This window comes from Cervus canadensis, chromosome 10, assembly GCF_019320065.1.
Source record: "Cervus canadensis isolate Bull #8, Minnesota chromosome 10, ASM1932006v1, whole genome shotgun sequence".
Taxonomy (NCBI): domain Eukaryota; kingdom Metazoa; phylum Chordata; class Mammalia; order Artiodactyla; family Cervidae; genus Cervus; species Cervus canadensis.
Window position 1 is genome coordinate 33,238,166 of NC_057395.1, and position 25,717 is coordinate 33,263,882.

At 39.3% G+C, this 25,717-nt stretch overlaps 1 protein-coding gene and 1 long non-coding RNA gene across 6 annotated transcripts in view; one reads left to right on the forward strand and one right to left on the reverse strand.

The window, feature by feature from the left end:
- CUBN (cubilin) overlaps positions 1-25,717 on the reverse strand; it is a 281,074-nt gene that overhangs the window by 54,722 nt on the left and 200,635 nt on the right. For all 4 annotated transcript variants that reach the window (XM_043478782.1, XM_043478781.1, XM_043478780.1 and 1 more), the window contains 11 exons: positions 25,048-25,257; positions 24,020-24,160; positions 22,806-22,987; positions 16,362-16,533; positions 15,062-15,268; positions 14,363-14,512; positions 13,179-13,300; positions 12,386-12,611; positions 10,295-10,482; positions 6,945-7,101; positions 5,183-5,332 (listed from right to left, as the gene is read on the reverse strand). In XM_043478782.1, the coding sequence (XP_043334717.1) occupies positions 5,183-5,332; positions 6,945-7,101; positions 10,295-10,482; positions 12,386-12,611; positions 13,179-13,300; positions 14,363-14,512; positions 15,062-15,268; positions 16,362-16,533; positions 22,806-22,987; positions 24,020-24,160; positions 25,048-25,257 (1,905 nt within the window). The remainder of the gene's footprint in view (positions 1-5,182; positions 5,333-6,944; positions 7,102-10,294; positions 10,483-12,385; positions 12,612-13,178; positions 13,301-14,362; positions 14,513-15,061; positions 15,269-16,361; positions 16,534-22,805; positions 22,988-24,019; positions 24,161-25,047; positions 25,258-25,717) is intronic.
- Positions 594-5,057, forward strand: LOC122447979. 2 transcript variants are annotated; one of them, XR_006271468.1, is made up of 3 exons: positions 594-1,051; positions 1,911-1,957; positions 2,931-5,057. It is a non-coding gene; the product is annotated as an uncharacterized LOC122447979 (long non-coding RNA). The 2 variants fall into 2 exon arrangements; XR_006271467.1 differs by having other exon boundaries at positions 1,911-5,057.

A 25,717-nucleotide genomic window follows, 5' to 3' on the forward strand; every position in this document is an offset into this window, starting at 1 on the left:
TGAATATATAATCAAAATATACACAAAATTCCCAAGTGGAATATAGTTAAATGCAACTAGATGATTGTCTTCTAGGGAGAGAAAGGAACTTAGTCAAGGTTTAAAAAAAGTTCTTCAAGAGCAAGATGTTATTTCGAAGTTGAGTTAATGGCCAGGGGGTAGCATTCAATCAGACATGTGAAAACTTGTCAGGAAGAGTAGTTCCCTGAAATGGAATAACACTGTTTTCATAGGCAAGAGCTCATGTCATGGGACAAGGCACTACAGCTACTCTGAATTTGATCTTCAGTCTGTGATTTGATGAATATTTACTATTGAAATCTTTGAGTATAAAATAATCCTTCATGATTTGTTTTTATGTCTATTTTCCATCCTCCTGAAAAACTTTAAAGCACATGTTATTATTTGAAATGGGTAAAGCTCTATCTAATATCTTGAAATACAATTTTTATCACATTATTCTGGGCTTCATTACAGACAGCAATGTTCAATTCTGGATTTCATCATGATTCCATGAACTTGGAGAGAACTGAAAGGAAGCCAAGGATGAGTAATTCGGCAAAAATAGAAACTTGTGGAATTTAGATGCAGACTTCAATTTTCTTTCAGAGTAATAGAGAGGCAGAGATTTAAGAGAGGAATAGAAATAGTGGGAAATCCTTTTTATTGAAATAGTATAATATTATAGATATGCTAAAGTCTTCCCAGTTAAATAGCAGAGAGCTCTCAAGAGAGGGATGTGAATCGGGGGCAGCTCTGAGTAGCTTCAGGCTGGACTCCCAGTGGAGGATGATCCCCTGGGAAGGAGAAGCAGGTCCTGGGACAGAGATCAGCTTAGCAGAGTGTGAAGGTCAAGGTCTTGTCATGCAGGCAAGCAAGGGACCTCATACAACTATACCGTCTCTGCTGGAGCCTGACCAGTTTGTATAAAACATCAACAGGAACTATTTCAGAAGAACCATTGCTCAATGCTTTCTAAAGTAGTGAATTGTGAAATGGGCCTACTTTTGGATTTCTTGAGAAACAATTGTGGAAGCAAAGAAAAGAAGAGGTAAGTAGCTGCATGATGCCACTTTAAAAAAAACAACAACTTAGTTTAAATGGAGGAGAAATGTGAATTAAGATGGATAAAAGACAATTATCCTGCTTCTTGGAGGGAAAAAGGGGCAAAAGGAAAAAAAAATCTGAAACCAAATTTTCTCTTGTTTTTCCTTTTGGCTTTCTATTATGCATAGCTTGTAAACCAGAACTTATAAGTTAATGAAGGAAAATTAAGGTAAATATTACATAGAATTTGCCAACTGGCTGCTCTGGAAATCTAGCTCTGTTACTTGTGGGACCTTTGAGACCACCTCTGGAGGACAGAGGCAGAAAACCTCCGTGCTGTTCTCCCCATTTTCTGTATCAAGGGACTACTCTCTATTCAGTTCTTATCAAGAGATACTCTGGATTTGAGAAAAACAGAGTTTAGAATTTGCCTAGAATTGGTACTTTTTAGTTAAGAATTCTAAACCCCTCATTCTGTCGCCAAGGTGAATCAATGTTATTATGCAATTTTAATGATAGAAAAACCAAGGCACAGAAGGCAAAGGTTTGCCTTAGGTTATCTCATCTGTGAAGTGTTTTCTTCTTCTATAAAGTTAAAAAAAGAAAAAAGGCCTATAATCCTCCTGTCACCTTGGAGGCATCTGCTTGGCCATGGGAATAATGAGAACAGAAAAATATACTTTTAGACCGTTCAATATTTGGGAAAGTAAAACGAGTATTTGATGACACCTGATTCCAAAATAAGTGTAAACATTAAAAGTTTCTCTCTCATGCTTTCTCATTATATTTTGTCTGTTTTTGCTGTTTTCTTTTTGACCAAAGTAACATTTTGAATTTGTCAAATCTCTATTTTTATTTCACAGCTTTGGAAGACACTGTTAAGAAAACCAAGAACCATTTTAGTCTTGAGGTAATTTTAAAAGTCTTGTAAGAGCTCAAATAGAAATTTCTTCTATGACTTTTGACTTCCCTGAAATTTTATAGTTTGGTAGTGATTGTATAGAAAAGATAAGTATGTAGTTCATAGAATGACTAGTATTGGAAATGTAGTAATAAGGAGAAAGAGAAACCTATGCCAATATAAAATACCATAACGTGCTTTCAGAGCAACTCATTTTAATACAAAGTAGGTCAGTGAACATTTGTAACCTCTCTGTAGGAAAAGCATCAAAAAGCATTCAACTAGCCTGAAAGGTAAAATCTTTCCTAACCAGTTGTCAGTGTTTAGTAGACACAGCGTATGGACAAGGGTGTTTCCCTGTAGTATTTCACAGCCTGGAATAGCTCATTTTTTCCTTGACAAATTCAACTTTTGTGTCAGTGGACCACCATAAAAAGCAGAAACAATGTTCATCTCTACCCAGTCAACACAGGCTCTGCTGGCTGCTTGGACTCAGAAATACTTTGGACAGAATCTTTTAGAAACGGTTCTATGGCCTCTAGCAGCTAGGAAGATGGATGCTCCTATAGACTGGCTCTGATTTTTCTTGAGAGCAATTCTCTCTCAGTTTTACCACAATATACTGCACATGATTTCTTCAGGCTCATTTAGAAGGGGGTGGAAGATTATTTTTACTGTAGCTACTTGCTGATGGTATTCAATGAACTATGGTATGGATATGATTAATGATAAGAATCTAATTACAAAATAAATCTGATTAATGTTGCCCTTTTGGGGAATCATCATGATTCATTTAATCTAAGCCAGAAAATGACTCACTGAGCAGTTTGAAAATGCTGAGTACGTGTAACACTAGAAATGTCACAAGACATCATCATATGATCTTATACAAAGAGTAATCTCTTCAACTGGGCAATTCTGAGCAAATCTATCAGTAAAGAAGAAATCACTGAATCTGGAAAAACCAAATATCTGTTTGCAGGTGACTCACATTAAGGGTGTGTCTGGAGATCCTGACTGGTGGCAGCAAAAAGATCCTGGTGGCAGCAAAAAAAACAAAACAATGGCCACTCTGGGACTTCCCTGGTGGTCCAATGGTTAAGACCCTGAGCTCCTAACATAGGGGGCTCAGATTCTATCTCTGGTTGGGGAACTAGATTCTGCAAGCTACAGCTAAGACCCAGTGCAGTCAAATAAATAAATTTAAATAACAAATATTTTTTAAATGGCCACTCTGATGAATTATGGTTCACAAGATAATGTTTCTACAGGCACGATCTGACTTTCACAAGTACTATTTTATATTTTAGCAAAAATTACAGTGATTATCAGAAAGATTAAGTACTTTGTACAAAGTCATGTCATTAGTAAGTGGCCATTCTGGCACTGAAACCCATCCTAAAATATTAAAATACCCCCCATCCTAGGTCAGATAGTCCACAGTAAGCTCAGCTCTTTACCCTATCTGGTCACGTAAACTCAGGGAGTTACTGTTCACCCTAAATATAGGTTGCCTTCTAATCATATATATACCATTGGTTTTGGCAGTGCTGTGTGTGGCTATTTTATGTAGTATATTTGACAACATCATCTTTTTTTAGTCTAAATTATATTGCCTATGACATTCTCGTGTTTATGGAATTTAATGAGAACAAATGCACATATAAGCACACAATCCAAGCCACAAGTTTCTCCCCATCTTGTTAAAATAACTTTGTCTCAATTATAAAAATAATAGAAAAGGTATAATGTATGGTGATGAATTTAATTAGACTTATCATGGTGATCATTTTGCAATATATATATATATTAAACCATTACATTGTACACCTGAAACCAATATAATGTTACATGTTATACTTCAATTTTTTAAAAAGTTTTTGATAGTTCTTAACTCATAAAAGAAAACAGACAGCTATAAAGAAGGAAATAAATATCACCTATCAATCTATGACACCATAGTAACAACTTTTAAAGTACTGCTTAATAGTCTTACAGATTTTATTTCTACACTTTATTTTAAATTAAAAAATTGGATCTTTTATATAAACTGCTTTATCTTCCCCTAATATGAATACTTTATAAATCATGAACATCTTTTTATATTACTGGAATTTTGTGCTAGGAAATGCTGGGAAGATTCTATTTTACTTCTTAGTCCATTTCTACAGTGACAGACATCAATGCATACTTGGCATTTTCCAGCAAACACTTATCAGAAGCTACAATATGTAGAGATATAGGAAAACAAGGTCATAGAAAAAGGATCCAGTGAGACAGGCTTTGTGTAATTTATCAACATATGAGTACTGAAATGTCATTTTTATTTTTATGAGACATAAATTTTCTGGAGGCTGAATATTGTAGAACATTTTGCCAGATTTAACTTAACATGCCATGGGAGACCAACCCAAACAGAAGCAAATTTTGGTTGGACAGATGAAGCTTAGCAAATGTACAAATTAATTGTGATTTAGAAATGAAAAGTTAATTTGTAAAAAATGTTAAAATGACTGAGTGGTTGAAGGTGCCTGTCTTTTCTCCGTGGTGTGATACCACCCAATTAAACATCAAATTGTGTCAAATGTCGTCAGAACCCAACTCAAACCTCAGCTCCACTGGCTCTTTGCCAGCAATCAGGAGGAAGCCCAAAGGGGCGTTATGGTCAGCAATTTCCCAATCCCTGTGGAACTGAAGAGGATGAAAAAGGAGAGGAAAGGGTATCTCACAGTTATAGTTCATGAAACTAGATCACAGATATTTATTAATGTCAATAATTCATTCACTCAACATTTATGGAGTACCTATTGATACTTTGACTCAGTGGTGAAGTTTCTCTTGCCAGTTAGTTCATTGTGTGTGTATATGTGTGTGCACACATGTGTATGACTGTGTGTGGGTACATGTACCTGTGTGGAATAAATGCAAATAAATAAATTAGAAACAATGATTAACATGTAATAGATTTCAGACTTACTTTCTTTAGGTCATTTACGTGATGCTTGTATTCTTAAAGCTCTTGCATTATTTTTTTTTTTTACCTCTGGATGGAATATATAGGATGATATGTATGTTCTTAAAATACTAGATGGAATTTTATTGAAGTTTACATCAACTCCACTCTCACATCTTTCATGTTTTCTTCAAATGGTGATTTTTAGACAATCTCGGCCTCTACTTATTGCTCGTTCATTTATTTAGAACCAACTGTAATTTACATAAAAATAAACTTACCTTCCAGATGGAAAGACACCAAAGTCAAGAGGATCACGGACAGAGGACTGGCCTCTATGATGTAGGTGCAGTTCATGTTGTTGTCATATTGCTTTGGGTAGTTTGGAGAAACGATATAACCTGAAGGGCTAGTGAAATTCCTCCCACATCCTACATGGGAAGAAAAAGGTATTCTCAGAACATTTGTTCTCCCAGACAACAACTCTTTATCAGTGAGGAAAGCCTCAATTTTCCTAAGCTCTCTAGAGCCAGGGTCCCCAACCTCTGCGATCTACTGCCTAATGATCTGAGGTGGAGCTGATGTAATAATAATAGAAATAAAGTGCACAATAAATTTAATGTGCTTTAATCATCCTGAAACCATCCCCCATGCCAATCCATGGAAAAATTGTCTTCCATGAAACTGGTCCCTGGTGCCAAAAAGGTTGGGGACCGCTGCTTTAAAGATATTCTCTGAGACACTCTAAATGGAAGCAATGGTAACTAAAAGAATGGAGCTCTGATTTAAAAATAAATATGCATGCAAAATTAGAACACCATTATTTTTTAGAAAATGATGCAGAATTTTGGGCTAAGTAGAAATTTTTCCACACATCCACTGCAAATCTCTTAATTTTAAGATATTAAAGGATAACTTAGCAAAGATTGAAGAGGATTCATGTAGCTAAAGGAATAAAACTGATGAGAAGTGATCAGTGCCTGATCAATAAACTGAAGTTTTTAAATACTGTATTATATTATGGAAAAACATGTTCTTCTCATTACCATTGTAATATGGCTGTAAAAATAATACCTGCTTTATAAAATGGTTGAATTTACTAATCCCAACCCTTTAACAATTTCTCATGGGATTCTCTGGTGTTAGAAATAAAGATAACTACCTTTTTTTTTTTTTAACCAATAAAATGACATTTGTTTTTCTATAACCACTAACTAGTTAATTCACACACTCCCTAACATAAATAGAAAACGTCAGTATTCTTTTAAACTGTTAGTAACACACATACACAAATACAATGAACCAAGTGGAGGCCTAAAATCAGGTCTGGGGTGCCTTTCATTAATTCGTTTACACCACTCTCTTATTCATGTCTGAATACCTGTTCACTGTGTTATTTCCTCCAATTCCTTTCATCAAACTTTTTCCTAAACAGTGGTTTGTAAATAGTGGCTTTAATTCTGCACCACTGTGTCTCAGTCTTGAAAACTCCCCGCCTCACTATTTTACCTGGTAGGAGTGGCCATCAGAGAAGGAAGAGAAAATCCTTAAGAAGGTGACTGTCAAGGTTGACTGAGCATGAGAATCATCTGGCTAAGAAACTAAAACATGTAAGTCCCTGGCCAGGGAAATTCTGAATTCAGACAAACTTGGGGTGAAGCCCGTGTTTTTATAGCCCAAATGAGTCCCATGCAGACAGGTAAGCGCTGTGAGCCAGGCGCGCTGATTGGCTACTAATGACGGCCTTCAGCTCAATTCCTGCCCCACTGTGGATTTCAGGGTCCATTTCGGACATTCACAAGTGGCACTCAGGCCTTCTACGTCATTTCTCTAGTGATCTACGGTTGAATCTGGTTCCATTCTCACTGAATTGGAAGGAAGGGTGCACTCTCGGGATCAGGTGATTGATTGACTCAAGCCCATCCCCAGGGTTCTGACCAACTGTGGAGCAGACCTCACCTCCCCAGGTCTGCCCATGGCAGCCACGCCCTCTCAAGGACCCGCTCGTTCTGTACTACTTACGACTCGTTCTGTACTACTTACGGCTCACGAAGGAAGCAGAGAAGCCCTGAGCCGGGGCCTCCTGAGACTGGAACACGGCAGTGAAGACGTTTCTGGGCGTGGTGATGGGCCCCGGGGCCACGTTCCCGCAGCTCGTGGCTAACAGGGTCTGGCTGGACTCCTGAGTGTCGGCCCACACCTAACAGAGCCAGAAACAGGACTTAATGCCCCAAGCTTTCCCTGGTCAACGGTTAAATGTGCTCAGGCTGGAACACGACGGGCACTCAGATGTATAGAGACCGAAACACAATGGTAAATAAAACCCATGCACATCTGCAGTATTTTCTTTTGCGAACCATTTAAGCTGTTTTTGTTTTGTTTTGTTTTTTTAGCACAGCCCATTCTTGACTCTTCCAAGGAAACTGCTCATTTTTGTGTAGCTAGGCCATTTCCTCTTGCCTTCTCCTAGTTGACCTGATCTAGTTGAACTTGCCCAACCCCCAACTAAGCATTACCTAGCGCAAGAAGGCAAGAAGGGAATTGGGTTTGGATTGGTCTTACTTGACTACTCAACATTTCCTTCACATTGAATTACTCATTCTAAACTTAGCACTTGCAGGAATGTTCCTCGAACAAAGCCATAACACATCAAGCTGTTATAGACATTTCTATTAGCAACTTGGCCCAGAGGAAGAAGTGTGAGGGAGACCAAATGCAGAGCACAGATTTACTATCAGCTCTTCAAGGTCATGTCATTTCAAGTGATTTTCAAACACTGCATATCCTGCTGTTACTCAGCTTACTGAAGTCAGATTATATTTGCCATGTATGAGATATGGGAGGTGCCTGGGGCTGGAACTACTGATAACAAGAGTGAGGATATTCTGCCAAATATCTAAGATCAAAATAAGCATCAGGAAAGAAATGCACACCCACATTTTCCCTAGCATCCCCTTTATGTCCTCCCACTCCCTGCCCTTAACTATCCAGGGAAACACTATACAGATGTTTTCTAGCCACATTCTGTACTACGTGTATTTTTAATTCAGTAAAATTATAAACATGACTTACTAAGAGATCTGCATATATTCTTTTTACAAACATCACTGAAAAGGCAAAATGATCAGAGCTAAAACTTCTATGAAAGCGTCTCAACTTCTTCAATAAGGAACTTCAAGAATCCTCAAAGGCTTATGCCTTCCTGAAGTCATTAATTATGGATCTGACATCTCTACCTTTTGGCCCCAGATCATAGGTGTTATCATGATAATAATGGTAAGGAGTTATTAAATATTCATTGCTGCTGTGTCAGTCAAGATCTCATTTCATTGGCTCGATGACCTAGAACTCTTAAATATTAGATCTACAAAATGTTACAAAACTGGCAAAAACTTTCTGACTTTTCTTAAGGTTTGTACAATTCAGCCTGGCTGCATGTGATATTTTATCACTCAAGTGATTTTTTAAAAAAAAATATGTTTATTGAGTACCTGCAGATTCACATGCAGTTGTAAGACATAGAAGAATCCCTGGTACACATTTCCCAGTTTCCTCTAATACTGACATCTCATAAAACTATCATTAATATCATAAGCAGGAGGTGGACTTGATACAGTCCACCTATCTTTCTCAATTTCCCAGTGTCACTTGTATTCACACATATGTGTGTATACATTTGGTTATACACCAGTTTAGACAGTAAGTCCCCTACACACGAAGCTTCAAGTTGTGAACTTTTAAAGAAGTGAATGTGTGTTCACATGTCCAATCACGTACGTCAGTTCACATGTCTGGTATACCTTGTCATGTGCCTGTATCCTCTACAGTGGTTGTGGTTTCATGTATTTTACTGTACAGTACTATAGAGAGTACGGTAGTGCAGTATCTTTATTTCAAGTCCAGGATGTCCAGAAGCAAGCATAAAAGCAGCAGTGATGTAGTTGGAACTACTGTACTTTTCAAGGTACTGTACTGTAAAGTTCAGTTCAGTTCAGTTCAGTCGCTCAGTCATGTCTGATCCCATGGACTGCAGCATGCCAGGCCTCCCTGTCCATCACCAGCTCCCAGAGTTTACCCAAACTCATGTCCATTGAGTCAGTGATGCCATCCAACCATCTCATCCTCTGTTGTCCCCTTCTCCTCCCGCCTTCAATCTTTCCTAGCATCAGGGTCTTTTCAAATGAGTCAGGTCTTCCAACTCTCACATCCATACATGACAACTGGAAAAACTACAGCCTTGACTAGATGGACCTTTTTTGGCAAAGTAATGTCTCTGCTTTAAAGATGTTTTTTTTGTGTGTTTGTTTTTTATGTATTATTTGTGTGAAAAGTATTATAAACCTAATACATGACAGTACTATATAGCCAATTGTATTAGCTGGGTACCTAGGCTAACTGTTGGACTAATAAAGAAATTCTTCGGCGCTCAACTTCCTTTATGGTCCAATAAGCATTGAAGAATTGATGCTTTTGAACTGTGGTGCTGGAGAAGACTCTTGATAGTCCCTTGGGCTGCAAGGATATCAAACCAGTCCATCCTAAAGGAAATCAGTCCTGAATATTCATTGGAAGGACTGATGCTGAAGCTGAAACTCCAGTACTTTGGCCACCTGATGTGAAGAGCTGACTCGCTGGAAAAGACCCTGATGCTGGGAAAGATGGAAGGCAGGAGGAGAAGGGACGACAGAGAATGAGATGGCTGGATGGCATCACCGACTCGATGGACACGAGCTTGAGTAAACTCCGGGAGTTGGTGATGAACAGGGAAGCCCGGCGTGCTGCAGTCCATGGGGTTGTGAGGAGTCAAACATGACTGAGTGACTGCACTGAACGGAATGAACAAACTGGACCTATAAACACACTCTTTGGATGGAACTCATTCATACATAGGGGACTTACTGTACCATCACCTTCAAGATACTGAGCAGCTCCAACTCCAAGGCTCCCCAGAGCTGCCACTTCTACTCATTGAGTAGTTTTTATATTCCAAGTACTGAGTACTATTTATGTTATTGTATCATATTACCTCTAATGCTAAAAACATTCCTACTAAAGTAGGAATTATTCTCTTCATTTTACAGTTGAGTGATTTAAAGCCCAAATGTTTAATTGGCTCAGAGAGGAACATGCAGGCGGTAAATGCAAGGGAGGTGGAGTCCACGCCAATGTTCTTTCCACTAAAAGGTGGACAGGCCCTCAGAGACAGAACATATAAGATGCAAAAAAGCATTTTTTTAAACTCCCAGTGGTTGATGTTTCTCACTTTTTCATTCAAGAAATCCAAGCAGTGAAATTGTCCTTCTCCTACTTTGAGAGCAATGAGTCATTTCTAATCTAAACGTTTACGTTCCTGAAACCGGCTTGGCTCCAATTAAATACACAAGCACACTGACCTTCACAAAGCTGTTCTGACACTGTCCATCCCCACTGGGGATGAGGAAGTTGTTGTCAAAGCTGATCTCCAAGTGTTTACTTTGGTGTGTAACGACTGTCCAGGAGCATCTGCTGTTCTCGGGGAAATTCTGAGGCCAGTGAGGGGACCTGATTGTACCACTGTTCGAATGAAGTACTCCACCACAGCCTGAAAGAATTGTCATGGAAACAGTCGTCACCTTGTGAAGAATATAACAATTTTGGTAAGCCCAAGGCTTCTGGAGAAGACACGTTTCTAAATGAGATTTCAGTGCATCTCTCCTTACATATAAGTCTCTGACCCTCGGAGCAGGTCCACAGCAAGGACTCTCAGCAAATGTAGGGTCAGTGAAGTCACAGAGACCTTCAGTTGTCACTGTTTGGTTACCCCTGGACTGAACTCACCTGATCCCGTTAATCCATGCCAAAAAGAGAACAGACTTCCACTCTATCATCAAACAAGAGCAAGAATTTTTACTCCCCTTGAGGCTCTGGTGTATTAATATTTGTGGCCCAACAATCTCAAGCTTTGTTTTTTACTGCCACTAACACATGAGAGTGCAAGTCTATATTCATTTGCAATTTTACTCTAACATACATACATAACATGTCATTTTAATCTAACATAAACAGGAGAAAATGATTTTGAGGAGGGGAAAACTTTCCATTATGCAACCTGGCTCATTCACACTGAAATGTCAATGGATGAAAATTAAATTACAGGGATTAAAGAAAGAAAAATCTAGGATTATTTTGTAATATTAAAATATGTTCTTAATGTATGAGACAAGTGCTCAGGGCTGGTGCACTGGGAAGACCCAGAGGGATGGGATGGAGAGGGAAGCGGGAGGGGGGATTGGGATGGGGAACACATGTAAATCCATGACTGATTCATGTCAATGTATGGCAAAAACCACTACAATATTGTAAAGTAATTAGCCTCCAACTAATAAAAATAAATGGAAAAAAAATATGTTCTTAAGAGACAACAAAAGCAAAATATGTGAACTTAAAACAAAATGAAGTTAGAGTTTTCTTTGTATCTTTTGCTTTTAAACCCTTGGGAAACCAGGGGGTTCATCTCAAACACCCTTCCAAGTCCAACAGCAACCAGTGGGTTAATAAGGGACAGTTTGAATCAAAGCTCTTTTCCACAAAGAGCTTCCTAATCACCCTCCCCTCCCCCCGACTCTTCTAGAAATAACTGTCCTCTGTCATATTGCAAGGCTATGATGGGATCCTAACAAAAGTATCCAATGCAAGTCTTACATTTTCTGGGGATTTCCATGAAGTTCATAGTTTGCCGGTACAACAATTAATCTTTTGAAACCAGATCTGTTATGTTTTGCCCTGTACAGAGCATTCATTCTAAATCACAAATGTTATCTTGTCACTTTGCTGCTCAAAACTCTTCAACTAGCTCCCCATTGCCTGAGGGGTAATTCAGAAGCCAAAGCTCTTCAGGATGTGGTGTTGGCGGTTTAGTCTCTAAGTTGTGTCCGACTCTTGCGACCCCAGAGACTGTAGCCCACCAGGCTCCTCTGTCCATGGGATTCATCAAGCAAGAATAGTAGAGTGGGTTGCCATTTCCTTTTCCAGGAGATCTTCAGGACGTGGATGACGGCTTTTACTGCCCTCAACTCACCACTCTGCATCCTGCCTCCAAGCTCAAAATCCTTTAAACTACTTGTGATTCCAGCACATATTTTCTATTACTTGTGATTCCCAAGCTGTGCCATGGCCTTTTGCCGATGGAGGCAACATGGTGGAAGTACTTAAATCAAAAAGTTTCTGGGCTCTGCTGTCTTTACTCAAATCTCAAGTCTTCTGATTATCAGCTACACGACTTGGGCAGATTATCAACCCATTTATCCTGCTTCCACCCATGCAAGTGGAGAAAATGTGAATCGATAGTGTGTCTTCCTTAGAAGGCTGTTACATGAGATGACATGTGTAGTGTAAAAATTTAGAATTGAGTCTGACAGAGTACAAAATATAGACTTGTTGGATTCGTTAGTAAATTTTAAAACTACATTGATGATAAAAGTAAGTACAGATAGTATTTCTTTTACCTAAAGTCTCTGAGCTCCATGTAGCATAAAATCCACCGTGTTGTATTGAATGGTCTGTATTAAAAATCACCACCAGCTGGTTGGAACCTGACTGGATCGTCCCTGGGTTTAAAGTTCCACAGTAGTGTCCTATGATGGGTGATCCAGGAGAACCACCGTTCCTCACAGTGATCGAGTCCCAGGCACAGTTTTCATGGGCTTCAATGTCAAAATCACGGAATGTCAGCTGCAGGAGAAAAGAGAAGAAGTGAGAAAACACTCTGAGTTGTAAATGAGCCTGTCTACGTAGAGTTAGACTGAAGTCCTTCTGCATCCTTTCATTTTAATTTATGTAATTTTGTATTTACATATCTTATTTCATTCTCCTTGCCCTTCTCTACTTTTTCTTATTGAAGTTTCTCTTGGAAATTTTGAGAGTGAATATTTCTCCCAGAATGGGAGTCAATTAGGGTCATATTCAGTCCCCTGGACTGGGATGGCAACTTATATCAAGAACATGAAAGCATCTCTATTCCAGATGGAGAATGGTCTTCTACAGAGAGCTTCTCCTGTGCTTGAAAAAGAATGGAATATATTTCATCCTTCATTAACTGTAAATGTGTAGATGCCAATGTATGTACTCCAATCAGAGAATTTTAGGGAGAAGATGATTTGATGGCAGGCTTTAAGTCTATTCTAATCACTTGCTTATTAAAAAAAAAAAAAGAAAAAAACTCTGTCTCCTTCCAGGACACAGTACTTTTGTTGTACAGTTTCAGAAGTATCGATATTTCACCCACTCGTCAGTACTCACATTGATGGTGTGGCCTTGTGGGGCTTCCAATAGCCAAGAACAGTGGGTCAAGCTGTCGTAGGCAGCTGGATAGTTGGGGCTTGAGATCACTCCACTGTCACCTATCTGTATTCCACCACAGTCTGAAATTAGATTTGTAAACTTCTCAATAAGATAGGAAAAAACCTGCAAAATTCTGTAAAGTCAAAGTAAATACTACTTATAGCCATCATACTTTATGATTTTTTAAAAAGGGCAATAAATGGATAAATAGATGAAATTAGATGAAAGCAATGTAAAACTGAAAGTAAAAAGATGGAAGATTAGAAATAAAAAGAATCTTATATAGTGTTAATTAAATGTAATCACATAATGAGGGTGGGCTCAAGTTTGATACAAAGGAGAAGGAAGATTGTATGAACCAAAAATGGCAAAACTTGGATGAGCATAGAATAAATGCACCTGACAATAAATGCACTAGGGACAATGTAAAGAATATTGGCTTTCTTGAAAAAAGTCGGCCCATGAAAATACATGTATGCTTGAAGAATATGACCAGTACCATAACTAAACAGTTTGTCATTTGACAATAAACACATGTACTATAGTCAGCTATAAAGGTGTACATTAGCACAGAAAGTTGAAAAAGTTAGAAAAAATTTTCTAATTTACAAAAATACATTTTGAAAGCATAGTATGGTATGATGTTCCACAGAAATAATAATGCTTCCAGATGTCTGACTCTTTTCTTTCAATATGATGAAGAACCAGTTGGCAACCTGGCTGACTGAGTGGATAAGAAATCTCACTCCTTTCCCCAGTCAACTGTCTACTTATAAGAACTGGCTATATTGTCTGCACTGGAGAATGTTACACGTGCACTTGAAAAGAATGTGTATTCCACTGTTGTTGCTGGAAGTGTTCTGTAGATGTCAGGTTAAGTTGGTTGTTCAGGCCTTATATATCCTTGCTCATTTTCTGTTTAATTGTTATACCAATTAAAATATTATTTTGAGTTGTCTAGAAAAAAAAGAACTGGGTAGAAAGTATAAATAAAAATGTCTGATTGACATTACCAACAAAACCAACAAATAAACCTAGAAATAAATCTAACAAAATATATGTGAGATCTTTCTGGAAAATATCATTTAAAAATTTATGTATTGTTTTATCACTAGAGTTGGAGAGCTTATCATCAGTCTTACCTGTAAAAGAATACTGTGCATGGAATCCAACATGTTCTACACGCTCATTGGTGACAAAGTGTATCCATATCTGTGGATAAGGTATAACCAATGGCATTCTAGGTTTTGAAGATCCACAAAGTCTCCATATCAGAAGCCCATCAGCATTACCTGAGCAGAACAATGCACCGAGTGTCATTTATATAACTTTTGAAAAATATATTCAACAAATTCAATCAGAATAAATAATAATAATAATAAAAATTTCAAGCTATTCACTGATGCACATTTAAATTCTGGTTTATTAGCAGACATTTCACAAATCCTCTATCTTTCTCCACTACAAAGGAAAGAGTGCCTCATGGTGAAAAAGAATGCTTTTTTCGGTATGGACCTCTTCATCCTAGGCACCATTTTGTTCCAATTCATGTTTTCATAATTATTTTTTAGCATATATTTAAACAGAGACACAATTGGTAAAAAAAACTTTAAAACCTAGGATCTAGCTGTCAACGCTGATCCATCTCATTCTGTTTATGGGAGCTATTGTTCTCAGCTGGACACATGCAGAATGATGGTTTTGTCTGAACAGTGTTCTTCTGGACCCTACATACGTACATTACAGTGCTTGACTTTCTTCATTGGGAGGTCACTGGACTCCAGGCAAAAGGAGAAAGTTGTAGATATGAATGGGAAAACATGTTCCTTGATTGGACTTACCCACTCGGAACTCAAGGACATCAGATTGACAGTCTTGGTGACTTTCTAGATAAAAATCCTCAAAATGAATGTAAATGGAGGAGTTGCCCTGATTGGGGTTGCTGAGCGTCCATTCGCAGTTTAGGTTTCTTGAATAATTACTGACTCCGTCATAGCCAGGAGAAGTAAAGTTTCCTTCAGGGAAACTTGTAAGGGACCCACCGCACACTGAGGAAACAGAAGGCAAAAAAGACTAGTTGTCAGACTCAGGCCATAGAAGATAAACATGTGACAGAAAAAATATCTATAATAACCATAGCAGTCTTTTTTTTTATTGCCTTGATTTGTTTTTCCAGATGAAGTCAGGGTTGTGGTTAAAGGGCTGGCTCATCACACCAACTACAGAAGTTGTTTCTGTGGGTTTAGAAAGAAAGATGCACAAAAATAAGCAACTCCTTTATTTCCCTGAAGGTGTAGATTAGGTGAGTGAGGTTTGGCTAAGTCAGTATCTTCTAATATGAGCCCACTGTTCACTAATATTTCATTTAAAGTAATATCCAAATATAATGGTGGCCCTGATGGCTTCTGATTAGGAATCCTCCACTTGACCTGAGAATTTAATTGAATAAAAGAGATAATATTTAACACTGGCATTGCAATGAATTTGCTCCTTTTAAAAGGGAATGAATATTCTTTGTATCAATGCAATAAAGGGTTTTTTAAAAAAAAATATTCAATTCCACTCTTCCTAAAGTTTAAAGTTCTTAGATAATAACACCAATCCAGAAAGTAGGAGGATATTTACAGTAGAAAGGCCATTATCTTGCTTAATTTTAAATATCCCATATCGTATGTGAACCCTACATTCATGTATGCTGGAAGTCTATATCTGATAGATGGAGGACTAAGGAACAATACAATCTGTCTTCAGTTGCATTAGTTACCCTCTGGGGGTAAGCTACCTTCCAAGAGTTCTCTGTCCTTCTTCAGGACAGAGAACTGCCCAAGGGCTGAGGGACTGGCAGTCGTCCGTAATGGTGACACTGCGTGGAACTCAGCTAGAAGCTCTTCTAACAGCATTTTTTTTAACTTTTCTAATTCGCAATAGCAGTTTTCTTTCCAAAACTAGAAGTTTTTGTCTTTTGTTTCTGGGCTTTTTGGCTGGGTTTTCTATCTGGCTAGGTTTGTCTTTCATGGAAGATTCTAGGTGTAACCTTGATCTCTGAGGGGGACACGGATGACCCCGCTGCTGTTGGCAGCAGCTGCAGGTCACTTGCCATGTAGACGGTGACACAGGTGTATTCTCAGCAGCTGCTATTACCTGCGTCTTCACTGGATGTGTAGGAGGCAGTGAAGCCGCCGTACGGCCTGGACCCATCTGTGAAATAAATGACCTTCATTGTATTTCCTGAAGATTTGATCTCGTTGCTGCCATTAACGCTACTGCACAGTTTCTCCAGCTGGGGTGAGTTACTTCTAATGCCATTAAATACCTGTTGGAAAAAACAGTTTAACCTTTAGACATAGCCCATCTTATTGAGTATTTCCTAGGAGTTTATGTTCCCAGCCTAGACATGCTTCCTTCTAAGGAAACTCTGAGATAAAATGAATTATTTCACAATATGGGCACTTGACCCAGGGTCACAAGCCAGTGCATCACCCGGCAGCGCATTTTGTGCCCTCAGGGTCACTGCACAAAAATGCAGTCATGCCCTCCTGCCACCTAGTGACAAGTAAAAAACCGCTGTGCTCTTTGCAACAGGAAACTGTGCTCGAAATGTAAAGCAGCTATGCCAACATGCTTACGGCTTCGTTCACAGAGTTCACTGGGGAGCAGTTTTTCTTAGCAATGCATCAGGACCTTTGACATCGGCAAAGAGGGTTTAAACATTAGTCTCTGATGGACTGAAGTATAGAAGAATTCAAATATTTTTAAATGCCTTGAAAAGTGATTTTTAAAAAATCAATCTCAATATAATAGTTCTTTCCTAATTACTTATGCATTCAAAGCTTCAACTTTCTTACAAGTTTGAACTTTTAAAAATGGATTTGAGTATTGTGGACTCCAAAATATTAAACAGCTCCAGTTATGCACATGGTTATGATAATTGGCAAAATATTCTTCTACTTCTGTCCAAAACCAAGTGGATATCTAGGATAGCTCAAGAAAGATCTAGAAGGAACTAAACAGTAAATGATGGAGTGAGTGACAGTTCTGTTTTTAAAAAGGATTGGAATGGCTAACAATTAGGAATAATGAGGCTGAATATGACATTGAGAGCTACGGAGGTGGATACTGTATTCCATACAAAAGCTGTATGCTTTTCTGTCTACTGTAATTGACCATTAAATGTAGCTCTTTGGGGGCTTCTGGTTTAAAGTGTCTTCCAGCTCATAGGAATGGACCCAACATTTCTTATCATTTACTGAGCACAAACAACATGCCAGACTCTACTAATAACCCACTTGGATTACCTTATCAAATTAGCAAACTAACCTGTCAGACATACTATATTACCCCTGTTTTCCAGGTTAACACACCAGAATTCAGAAAGATTATGCCACTTGGCTCAGTTTAAAAGAGCCAGTAATAATAAAATTGGGATTCAAATTATGCGTCTGATTCCAAACCACGAAATAATGCATAGGAAACAGGAGAGAAGTATTTCAATAATTCTAAAAACGGGAATGGGCAACACATTGCCAGAATCAAAAGGGATTATTTGCAACTACAAGGATAATATGTGCAAAACTATAATCAATGGCCCTTGTGTCTCCCCAGCATCTGCCCTGAGTGTAAAATCACAGTGACTAAGAATTGTGAGGCATCATTTATCATGCAAACCCCTGCTTTTAGGAGGAACAAGAGGGCTGTTTCCACATTCCTCCTCTACTCCTCTTTGAACAGAGAAACTAAAACTCTTGGAAAACAGTGGGGTAAGAAGTAGGTACGTGAAATTCAGGACAAAAAATGCGCTAAAAGCAGGAATACAATGGGGCATTCGGCTCATTGTTTTGCACATGGGATGGTGTGGCTTTCCCACTTCATCTGGGCACAGCGTGAAACAGGCAGCCTGTCTGAAGGAACGGTATGCTTAGATCACTGCATGAAGTACTGGTCTGGAAGTGGCTTGCTCAAAGCCACCCTTGAGCAACCCGTAGATCTCAGGAAGAGTCCCTACCTCCTTCCTTCCTTCCTCGCTTCCTTTCTTTCTTTCAGTCAAGTTCTCAACAAATAAAGGATAAATAGAAAACAAGCCACATCCTGTTGCTTGGAGCAGAATGAAGAGGAAACAACACAAGCATGGAACTCATAAAAATGTATTTCAAAGAAAGGAATGTGGACATTGTATTAAAGATTCAGAAATTTATTCTGAAAGTGATTCTTTGATGCTTTAACCTCAGGGGTGAGGGGGTGGGGAAGACCTGTAATATGATATTTGTGGTTTCCCTGATTTAACGGTCCCATACCCCCTAGGTCACCCTCCGCCGCCTCCTTCCCACCCCACCCCGACCCGGCGTGAAGCCCACAAGTTGATGGCTCCAGTCACACGCAGACAGCTTCCCATCACCTTTTAGCACTTAATACTTAAATAGGAATGAAGAGTCAAGGGTCAGTAGACATTTAGGGAAACATCCAATGTAAAAACCAGAGACCAATATAATGGGAGAGAGGGACTTGAAGGAGACTGACTCCCAAAAAAGCAATAAAAAGTCTCAAAATTATGATTAACATATTTGACATACATAATACAGTCCAAAGAATAAGGATAGAATAAAGATAATTATAGGTATACATGTACTCAAAAACTTTGTCACCCATGCCTATGTCCTTAGAGAGCCACGAGAGCATGTGCCTTACCTCAAAGAGGAAATTAACCAAGAATGGGAAACACTCATATCATAAAGCCAGGTATCATAAATTCCAGGAGATGGATGAAGGAACTTGCAAAAATGAAGATGAAGGTAAATCTGGGCATGGCAGTAGGAATCAGACTTGCAGCTGATGGGCAAAGGCTCAAGGAAGATCTTTCTAAGGAAAATGAATGGAACCGATGGAAGTGTTTTATCATATAAGGTGGGGATGTACACCTGGAGTGTGGAATGTGTGGAAGAATTAGTGACTAAAAAGCCTTTGACTATGTGGATCACAACAAACTGTGGAAAATTCTTCAAGAGATGGGAATACCAGACCACCTGACCTGCCTCCTGAGAAATCTGTATGCAGGTCAAGAAGCAATAGTTAGAACTGGACATGGAACAACAGACTGGTTCCAAAGGAGTATGTCAACGCTGTATACTGTCACCCTGCTTATTTAACTTATATCCAGAGTACGTTATGTGAAATGCCAGGCTGGATGAAGCACAGGCTGGAATCAAGATTGCTGGGAGAAATATCAATAACCTCAGATATGCAGATGACACCAGCCTTGATGAAAGTGAAAGAGGAGAGTGAAAAAGTTGGCTTAAAGATCAACATTCAGAAAATTAAGATCATGGCATCCGGTCCCATCACTTCATGGCAAATAGATGCGGAAACAGTGGAAATAGTGGCTGACTTTATTTCCTTTGGCTCCAAAATCACTGCAGATGGTGACTGCAGCCATGAAATTAAAAGACGCTTACTCCTTGGAAGAAAAGTTATGACCAACCTAGACAGCATATTAAAAAGCAGAGATGTTACTTTGCCAACAAAGGTCCGTCTAGTCAAAGCTATGGTTTTTCCAGTAGTCATGTATGGATGTGAGAGTTGGACTACAAAGAAAGCTAAGCGCCGAAGAACTGATGTTTTTGAACCATGGTGTTGGAGAAGACTCTTGAAAGTCCCTTGGACTGCAAGGATATCCAACCAGTCCATTCTAAAGGAAATCCGTCCTGAATATTCATTGGAAGGACTGATGCTGAAGCTGAAACTCCAATACTTTGGCTACTTGATGCGAAGAACTGACTCATTGGAAAAAACCCTGATGCTGGGAAAGACTGAAGGCGGGAGGAGAAGGGACAACAGAGGATGAGGTGGTTGGATGGCATCACCGACGTGATGGATATGAGTTTGAGTAGGTTCTGGGAGTTGGTGATGGACAGGGAGGCCTGGCGTGCTGCAGTCCATGGGGTCACAAAGAGTCAGACTCGACTGAGCAACTAAACTGAACATAGAAAATAACACACACACACACACACACACACACACACAAAACCATGAAAATGTAAAACCGGACACAGTTTTTACTTGGAAAATCAAAAGCAAATGCTACCAGAGTACAATACTTCATTTAAGTGGGAGTGATGTTTTCATAGCAATATTCATGTAACCCCTGAGTAACAATTTAAACAAAATCTGTGACAGGAGTATTTGGGGAGGTAGTTGGGGGCGGTAACTGAATTGCGAGTACCCCCATGTGCATTTGTGGTGATCCTGGGGTGGTTTTTGAAGACAGTTAAATCCTCATCTTCCACAGTTGAATGTGGATAATGTCTAAGACAAAAAAAAATAAAATAAAATAAAAAGTAGCAGCCGCATAGGAATATTATTTTGAAATAATGACATAATTATCAAAAGATGTAGCTGAATGAGTAGAAAAGGGTGCCTTTGGCATTTATGATTCAGAGATGGGGAAATGACAAGCAGGACATGATTCAAAATTTGTGGTTGATGCTGTAAATTTTATTTTATTATTTGAGTTTTGAAACTATGACTTTTCTTACTATCTTTCCTGTAGGGCATGTGAATACTCTGCTGGTAAGATTTCTAATGATTATGTTTCAATATGATCTCAAAGGAAAAAAGACTTTTAGCATAAACCTCAAAATTTTAGTAATGGTTGTGTGGGATTCCAAGTATTTTTCTGTTTTTTATTTTCTCAGCTCTACAAAAATGATTCAATAGCATTCATTGTATTTATATTGAGAAAACAATTGATGAAAATTAGTACAGAAATGAATTTCTGTCACCTAAATACAACTACATAGTATTATGCATTGCCAAGAAAAGATAAGAAAATGCTTCAAAATATGGTATAGTGAGAGTGATTCGATTTTTTTCTACTTCATTCTTGTTTCTGTATTATTCGTTCAACAAGAGGAAAAATGTTCCTTCAAAATAAGCAAGCTTGGTCCAAAATTTCCTGGCTTTCAAATAAGAGAAATCACACTGGGCTCCGTAATTCTCAATATTTGACAGAAGACAACATTTTGGTCCTTCAGATATTAGATCTAAGAAGCAAAATCTGAAGTTTGAATATGATTATTTTAGGGCAATACAAACAGAGTAACATACAGAGATGTTTCATATTTTTGAAATTCACTATCCAGTAGGAGACAATGAAATGAAAACAAAGGTGGCTATTTTTAAAAAGGATAGTGACAGTCCTTCAACTATTGATCGATTCAACAATTGCTGTGTTTGTTATGAGTGAGTCACTGGGGATTTATCAGGGAACGAAGCCAAGTGCGCGTCCTTGTGAGCGGAGCTTACATTCTAGTCTGGGCAGCAGACAATATACAAACAAATAAATACATGGACTGTGAGCTGTTGTGAAGTGCTGTGAAACCAGTAATGCAAGAAAAGGACCAGGCCAGAGTGGGGTGGGGTCTACTTAATGAAGGTACTTAGGGAAGGCTTCTCAGATCTAGTCATCTGAGCAGACCCCAGAATGGATTAAGGGCATGAACAAGCGAGAAGGAGCATTCCAGACAGAGGCAACAGTGCATGGGAAGTGGTCACACGGATATCTTAGCCCAAATCAAGGAACAGAAAGAAGGCCAGGGTGGCTGGAGAGGAGGGGAATTTGAAATAAGAACATGGATAAGAGAACGAAGGGGCAGCATATAACGTACGGCCAGTTGGGCCATTGTGAAGATTTCGGATTTCCCCCCAAGTGAGATAAGAGGTCATTAGAAGATTGTCAAGGAAAGCAACATGGCCTGATTTAGGTTTAAACTCATCACACTGGCTGCTGTGTTGAGCTGCAGAGAGACAAGGGTGGAAGTAGAGAGACCAAATGGAAGTTATTGAAATAAATCTGAATGAGTAGTGGTGGTGGTGGTTGTGGATATAAGGAGAAGTAGTTAGTTTCTGGATTTTTTATAAAGATACTGCCAACAAGACTTGCTTATGGATGCAGTATAAAGTGAGAGAGAAAGGACTCCAAAACACATCAAGGCTTTGGGCCTGAGCAACCACAAGTCTGGAACAGTTATTTAGTGAGATAACGAAGACAGGAGAAAGGGAAAGTTGGGTGGAGAAATATACTAATATTCAGCTATAGTTAATATAGTATGTATGCATATATCTGTCATCTCACAGTTCACACTGAGGGATTTAATTTGCTTTCTTAATCTCAAAGCTGAGCTTGGCAACCTCAGGACATCTGCCAGCAAACAATAATTAGGCAGGACCACCCATCTGCTTAAAACTTTTGGTGGTGGCTTGTTCTGTCACTCTAGTCCCAGTTAGTTATGTGCTACCCAAAGGCTCAACTTTTCTGTTTACGCAGGTTTTCCACATGTAATGATCATTTTCTTTAAAATTTATCCTGCCCATGACCCTGATGTAGGCTGAGATAACTGTATCCTAAAACAGCTTTTACAAATATTTTGGCCAACATTTATTGTGACTTTGTTTTATCTAAAACACTTAGAATTTGTGTGAGATACAGTTGCACGCAGGGGAATATTCCTGACCTAGTTTTCTGACTGTGATTTATGGGTCAATAAGCTCCTTAAACAATGGACTATAACATCGCTGGCTGCAGGGGATACTTACTGTCACATGCTCACTGCTGCAGAATGGATGGGCTTCCAGCCTCAGGCTGTTAAAGGTGAGGGTGACCTGCCTCCCTTCCTGCACGGTGATTCTCCACTCACACATCCAGCCATGAGGGTTAGGGTTCCGGTAGTTGGGTGAAGTGAATGTTCCAGAGGGGGCCTGGAGATCCCCACCACACGCTGAAGGGAAAACAAAACAAAAACAAGAAAACTTCCAATCTGATCCTGTAAGGAATGTTCTCAAAAGTAAAGCATTTTTTTTTTATTGCCCCACTGGACAAAATTATTGCTCTTATTTATCACTGTAAGTAGGCAAGGACTCTTTCTGATATTTAATACTTAATCTCTGCTTCCATGGATCATAGGGCCTCCCTGGTAGCCCAGCTGGTAAAGAACCTGCCTGCAATGCGGGAGACCTGGGTTCGATCCCTGGGTCGGGAAGATCCCCTGGAGAAGGGAATGGCAACCCACTCCAGTATTCTTGCCTGGAGGATTCCATGGACAGAGGAGCCTGGTGGGCTACAGTCCATGGGTCGCAAAGAGTTGGACACAACTGAGCGACTAACACTTTCATTTGCTTTCCATGGATCATATTGATAGTTCACTGGCAGCTGTTTGTCATCCTGACCAAAGAACTATGAGATACCAGTAAGCATAGTAACCATCAGAGTCTGAAAGCAGAAGGCTCAGATGATCATCCAGTGTTTTCACAACAAGGTCTTTATTTCACCTGAGCTTGTCAGGGTGCTTGGAACACAAATCCTAAATGATTGGAGCAATAAGGGACTGGCCTTCTTCAGATGAGATGTGGTGAAGGCTCTTGTCTCCTCACACCGTCTCAGCATTAGATCCTTTTCTTTGTAGCACTGATTGCATTTGTGACTTTTCATTTATTGGTGTGACCATCTGATTACTGTCTACCTCCCGCTAGACTACTGAGGTTCAAGGAGACACGGGCCATGGTGTCTTGTCCAGCTTATTTAACACCAGTGTCCAAGTAGACTGTCTATTCAGTATAGCTGCTCAGAAATATATTAATATGTATTATATTAATACATATTACTGGATTGGCAAAAAAAATTCATTCATTTTTCCCATAACGGCTTACAGAAAAACACAAATGAACTTTTTGACCAACCCATTATTTATATATATGTAATATGATATATATATGTGTGTGTGTGTATTTTTTTAATGAATCAACAAACTTACCTTCCAAGCTGGAGTCAAACCGTAGTCTGAATCCTGAGGCAGAGAGAGAGTCGTCTGTGACAAACCTGACCAAAGCAACGTTGCTGGAAGTGTCTACGCTGTTGGGAATGCTGCTTCCACAGTATCTGCCCAATAAGGTACCTGTGAGAGTGAAATAAGTATGAAGCATGTATAAGTCCCGGGGGTTGATTTCACTTAACCTCTACTTGAGATATTTGGCATTCCCGAAGAAAATAATCATAGATAAGACCCTGCCCAGGAAGAAACGGTGACCTCTGGCAAGAGAAATAGGTCAAACATGAATACAAACTGATATATGCAAATACATGAAGGTGAGTGACAAAAACAGCAACCAGGGAGAACCAAGAGCATCAGCACAACAAGGAAAGTCGGCTCAGTTGGTTGTGAAATGGTCCAAGGAGACAGAGTGGGAAGCATCCATCTCATATCATTTCCACGGTGTATCACCCTTTTTTTAAATTAAAAAAAATTTTTTTTGGCTGTGCTGGGTCTTCATTATGGTACACAGGCTTCTCTAGTTCCACTCCATAATGTGCAGGCTTAGTAGTTGTGACATACAGGTTTAGTTGCTCCGTGGCATGTGGGATCTTAATTTCCTGACCAGGGATCAAACTCATGTCCTCTGCATTGCAAGGCGAATTCTTAAACACTGGACCACCAGGGAAGTCCCAGTATATTATCCTTTCCTCTCCTTCCCTTATAGGATGCCCCTCAAATATCTAGCTGTGGCCCTGGAAGGTCCCCTGAAAGAGGGTGCCTTCCCACACAGTGCTCTCTCAGTGTGGTCCCAGGATAAGCTCTACAATGACCCCTGGGCTTTGGACACCACTTTTTCTTGGGTAAGGAATGAGGAAGAGAAATGCTGAACGGTCCATAGCTAACTGATCTGCACTTCTTCGCAAGAAACAAACTCTTGCCTTTCTTGGAAATGAGGGTATTTCAGAGGCTGAATGAGTAACAGGTGAAAATAGACACCTCCCAAAAGATAGCAGACATATTTCACTGACCAGATGTATGGTTTTCCCAGATTTCCACAAAGTCTCGTTCACAACCAGACGAATTCTGAAGGTTAAAGTCTTCAAAGTGGATGGTGAGATAGTGTCCCATGGGTCCCCGGAGACGCCACTCACAGAATAAGTCGTCTGTGTATGGCTGTGTTGGGTATCCGTTGCTCTCAATGACACCGCTTTGCCCTGTCACTGTTCCCCCACACGGGGCTGCAGAAAAAGAGCAATATGCTATTACGGTTTCTTTGAAATTTAACCAGCACATTGAAAAGCTTTTCGGTGCCAAGTGAATATAAACTGAAGTTTTAAAAATGGTGGAAATGTTCAGTTTGTGCTTTCCTTATTGTATGAAATCTGCTATTGATGTACAGAGAAATGATACCACGAGTCCAATCTAATAATGGGAAAGGGAAGATGGAAAGACTGCTGAATGGCATATCCTGTGATGTCTCATGAATTCTCTCAGGACAGTGTGTAAAAGCTACTAATTGCAAGCAGGTTTCTTTCCAGAACTAACTGGTAGACTGATAAGAGCTGCCTAGCAGCTTGCGTTGGTGATTCTGAGCTCAAGCTCAACTAGAAATGATGCTGTGGTTGATTAGTTATGCCTGTGATTTCTAGTTTATCAAATAAATGTGCTACTGCAGTGATGGGTACCTCAGGGTTTTGA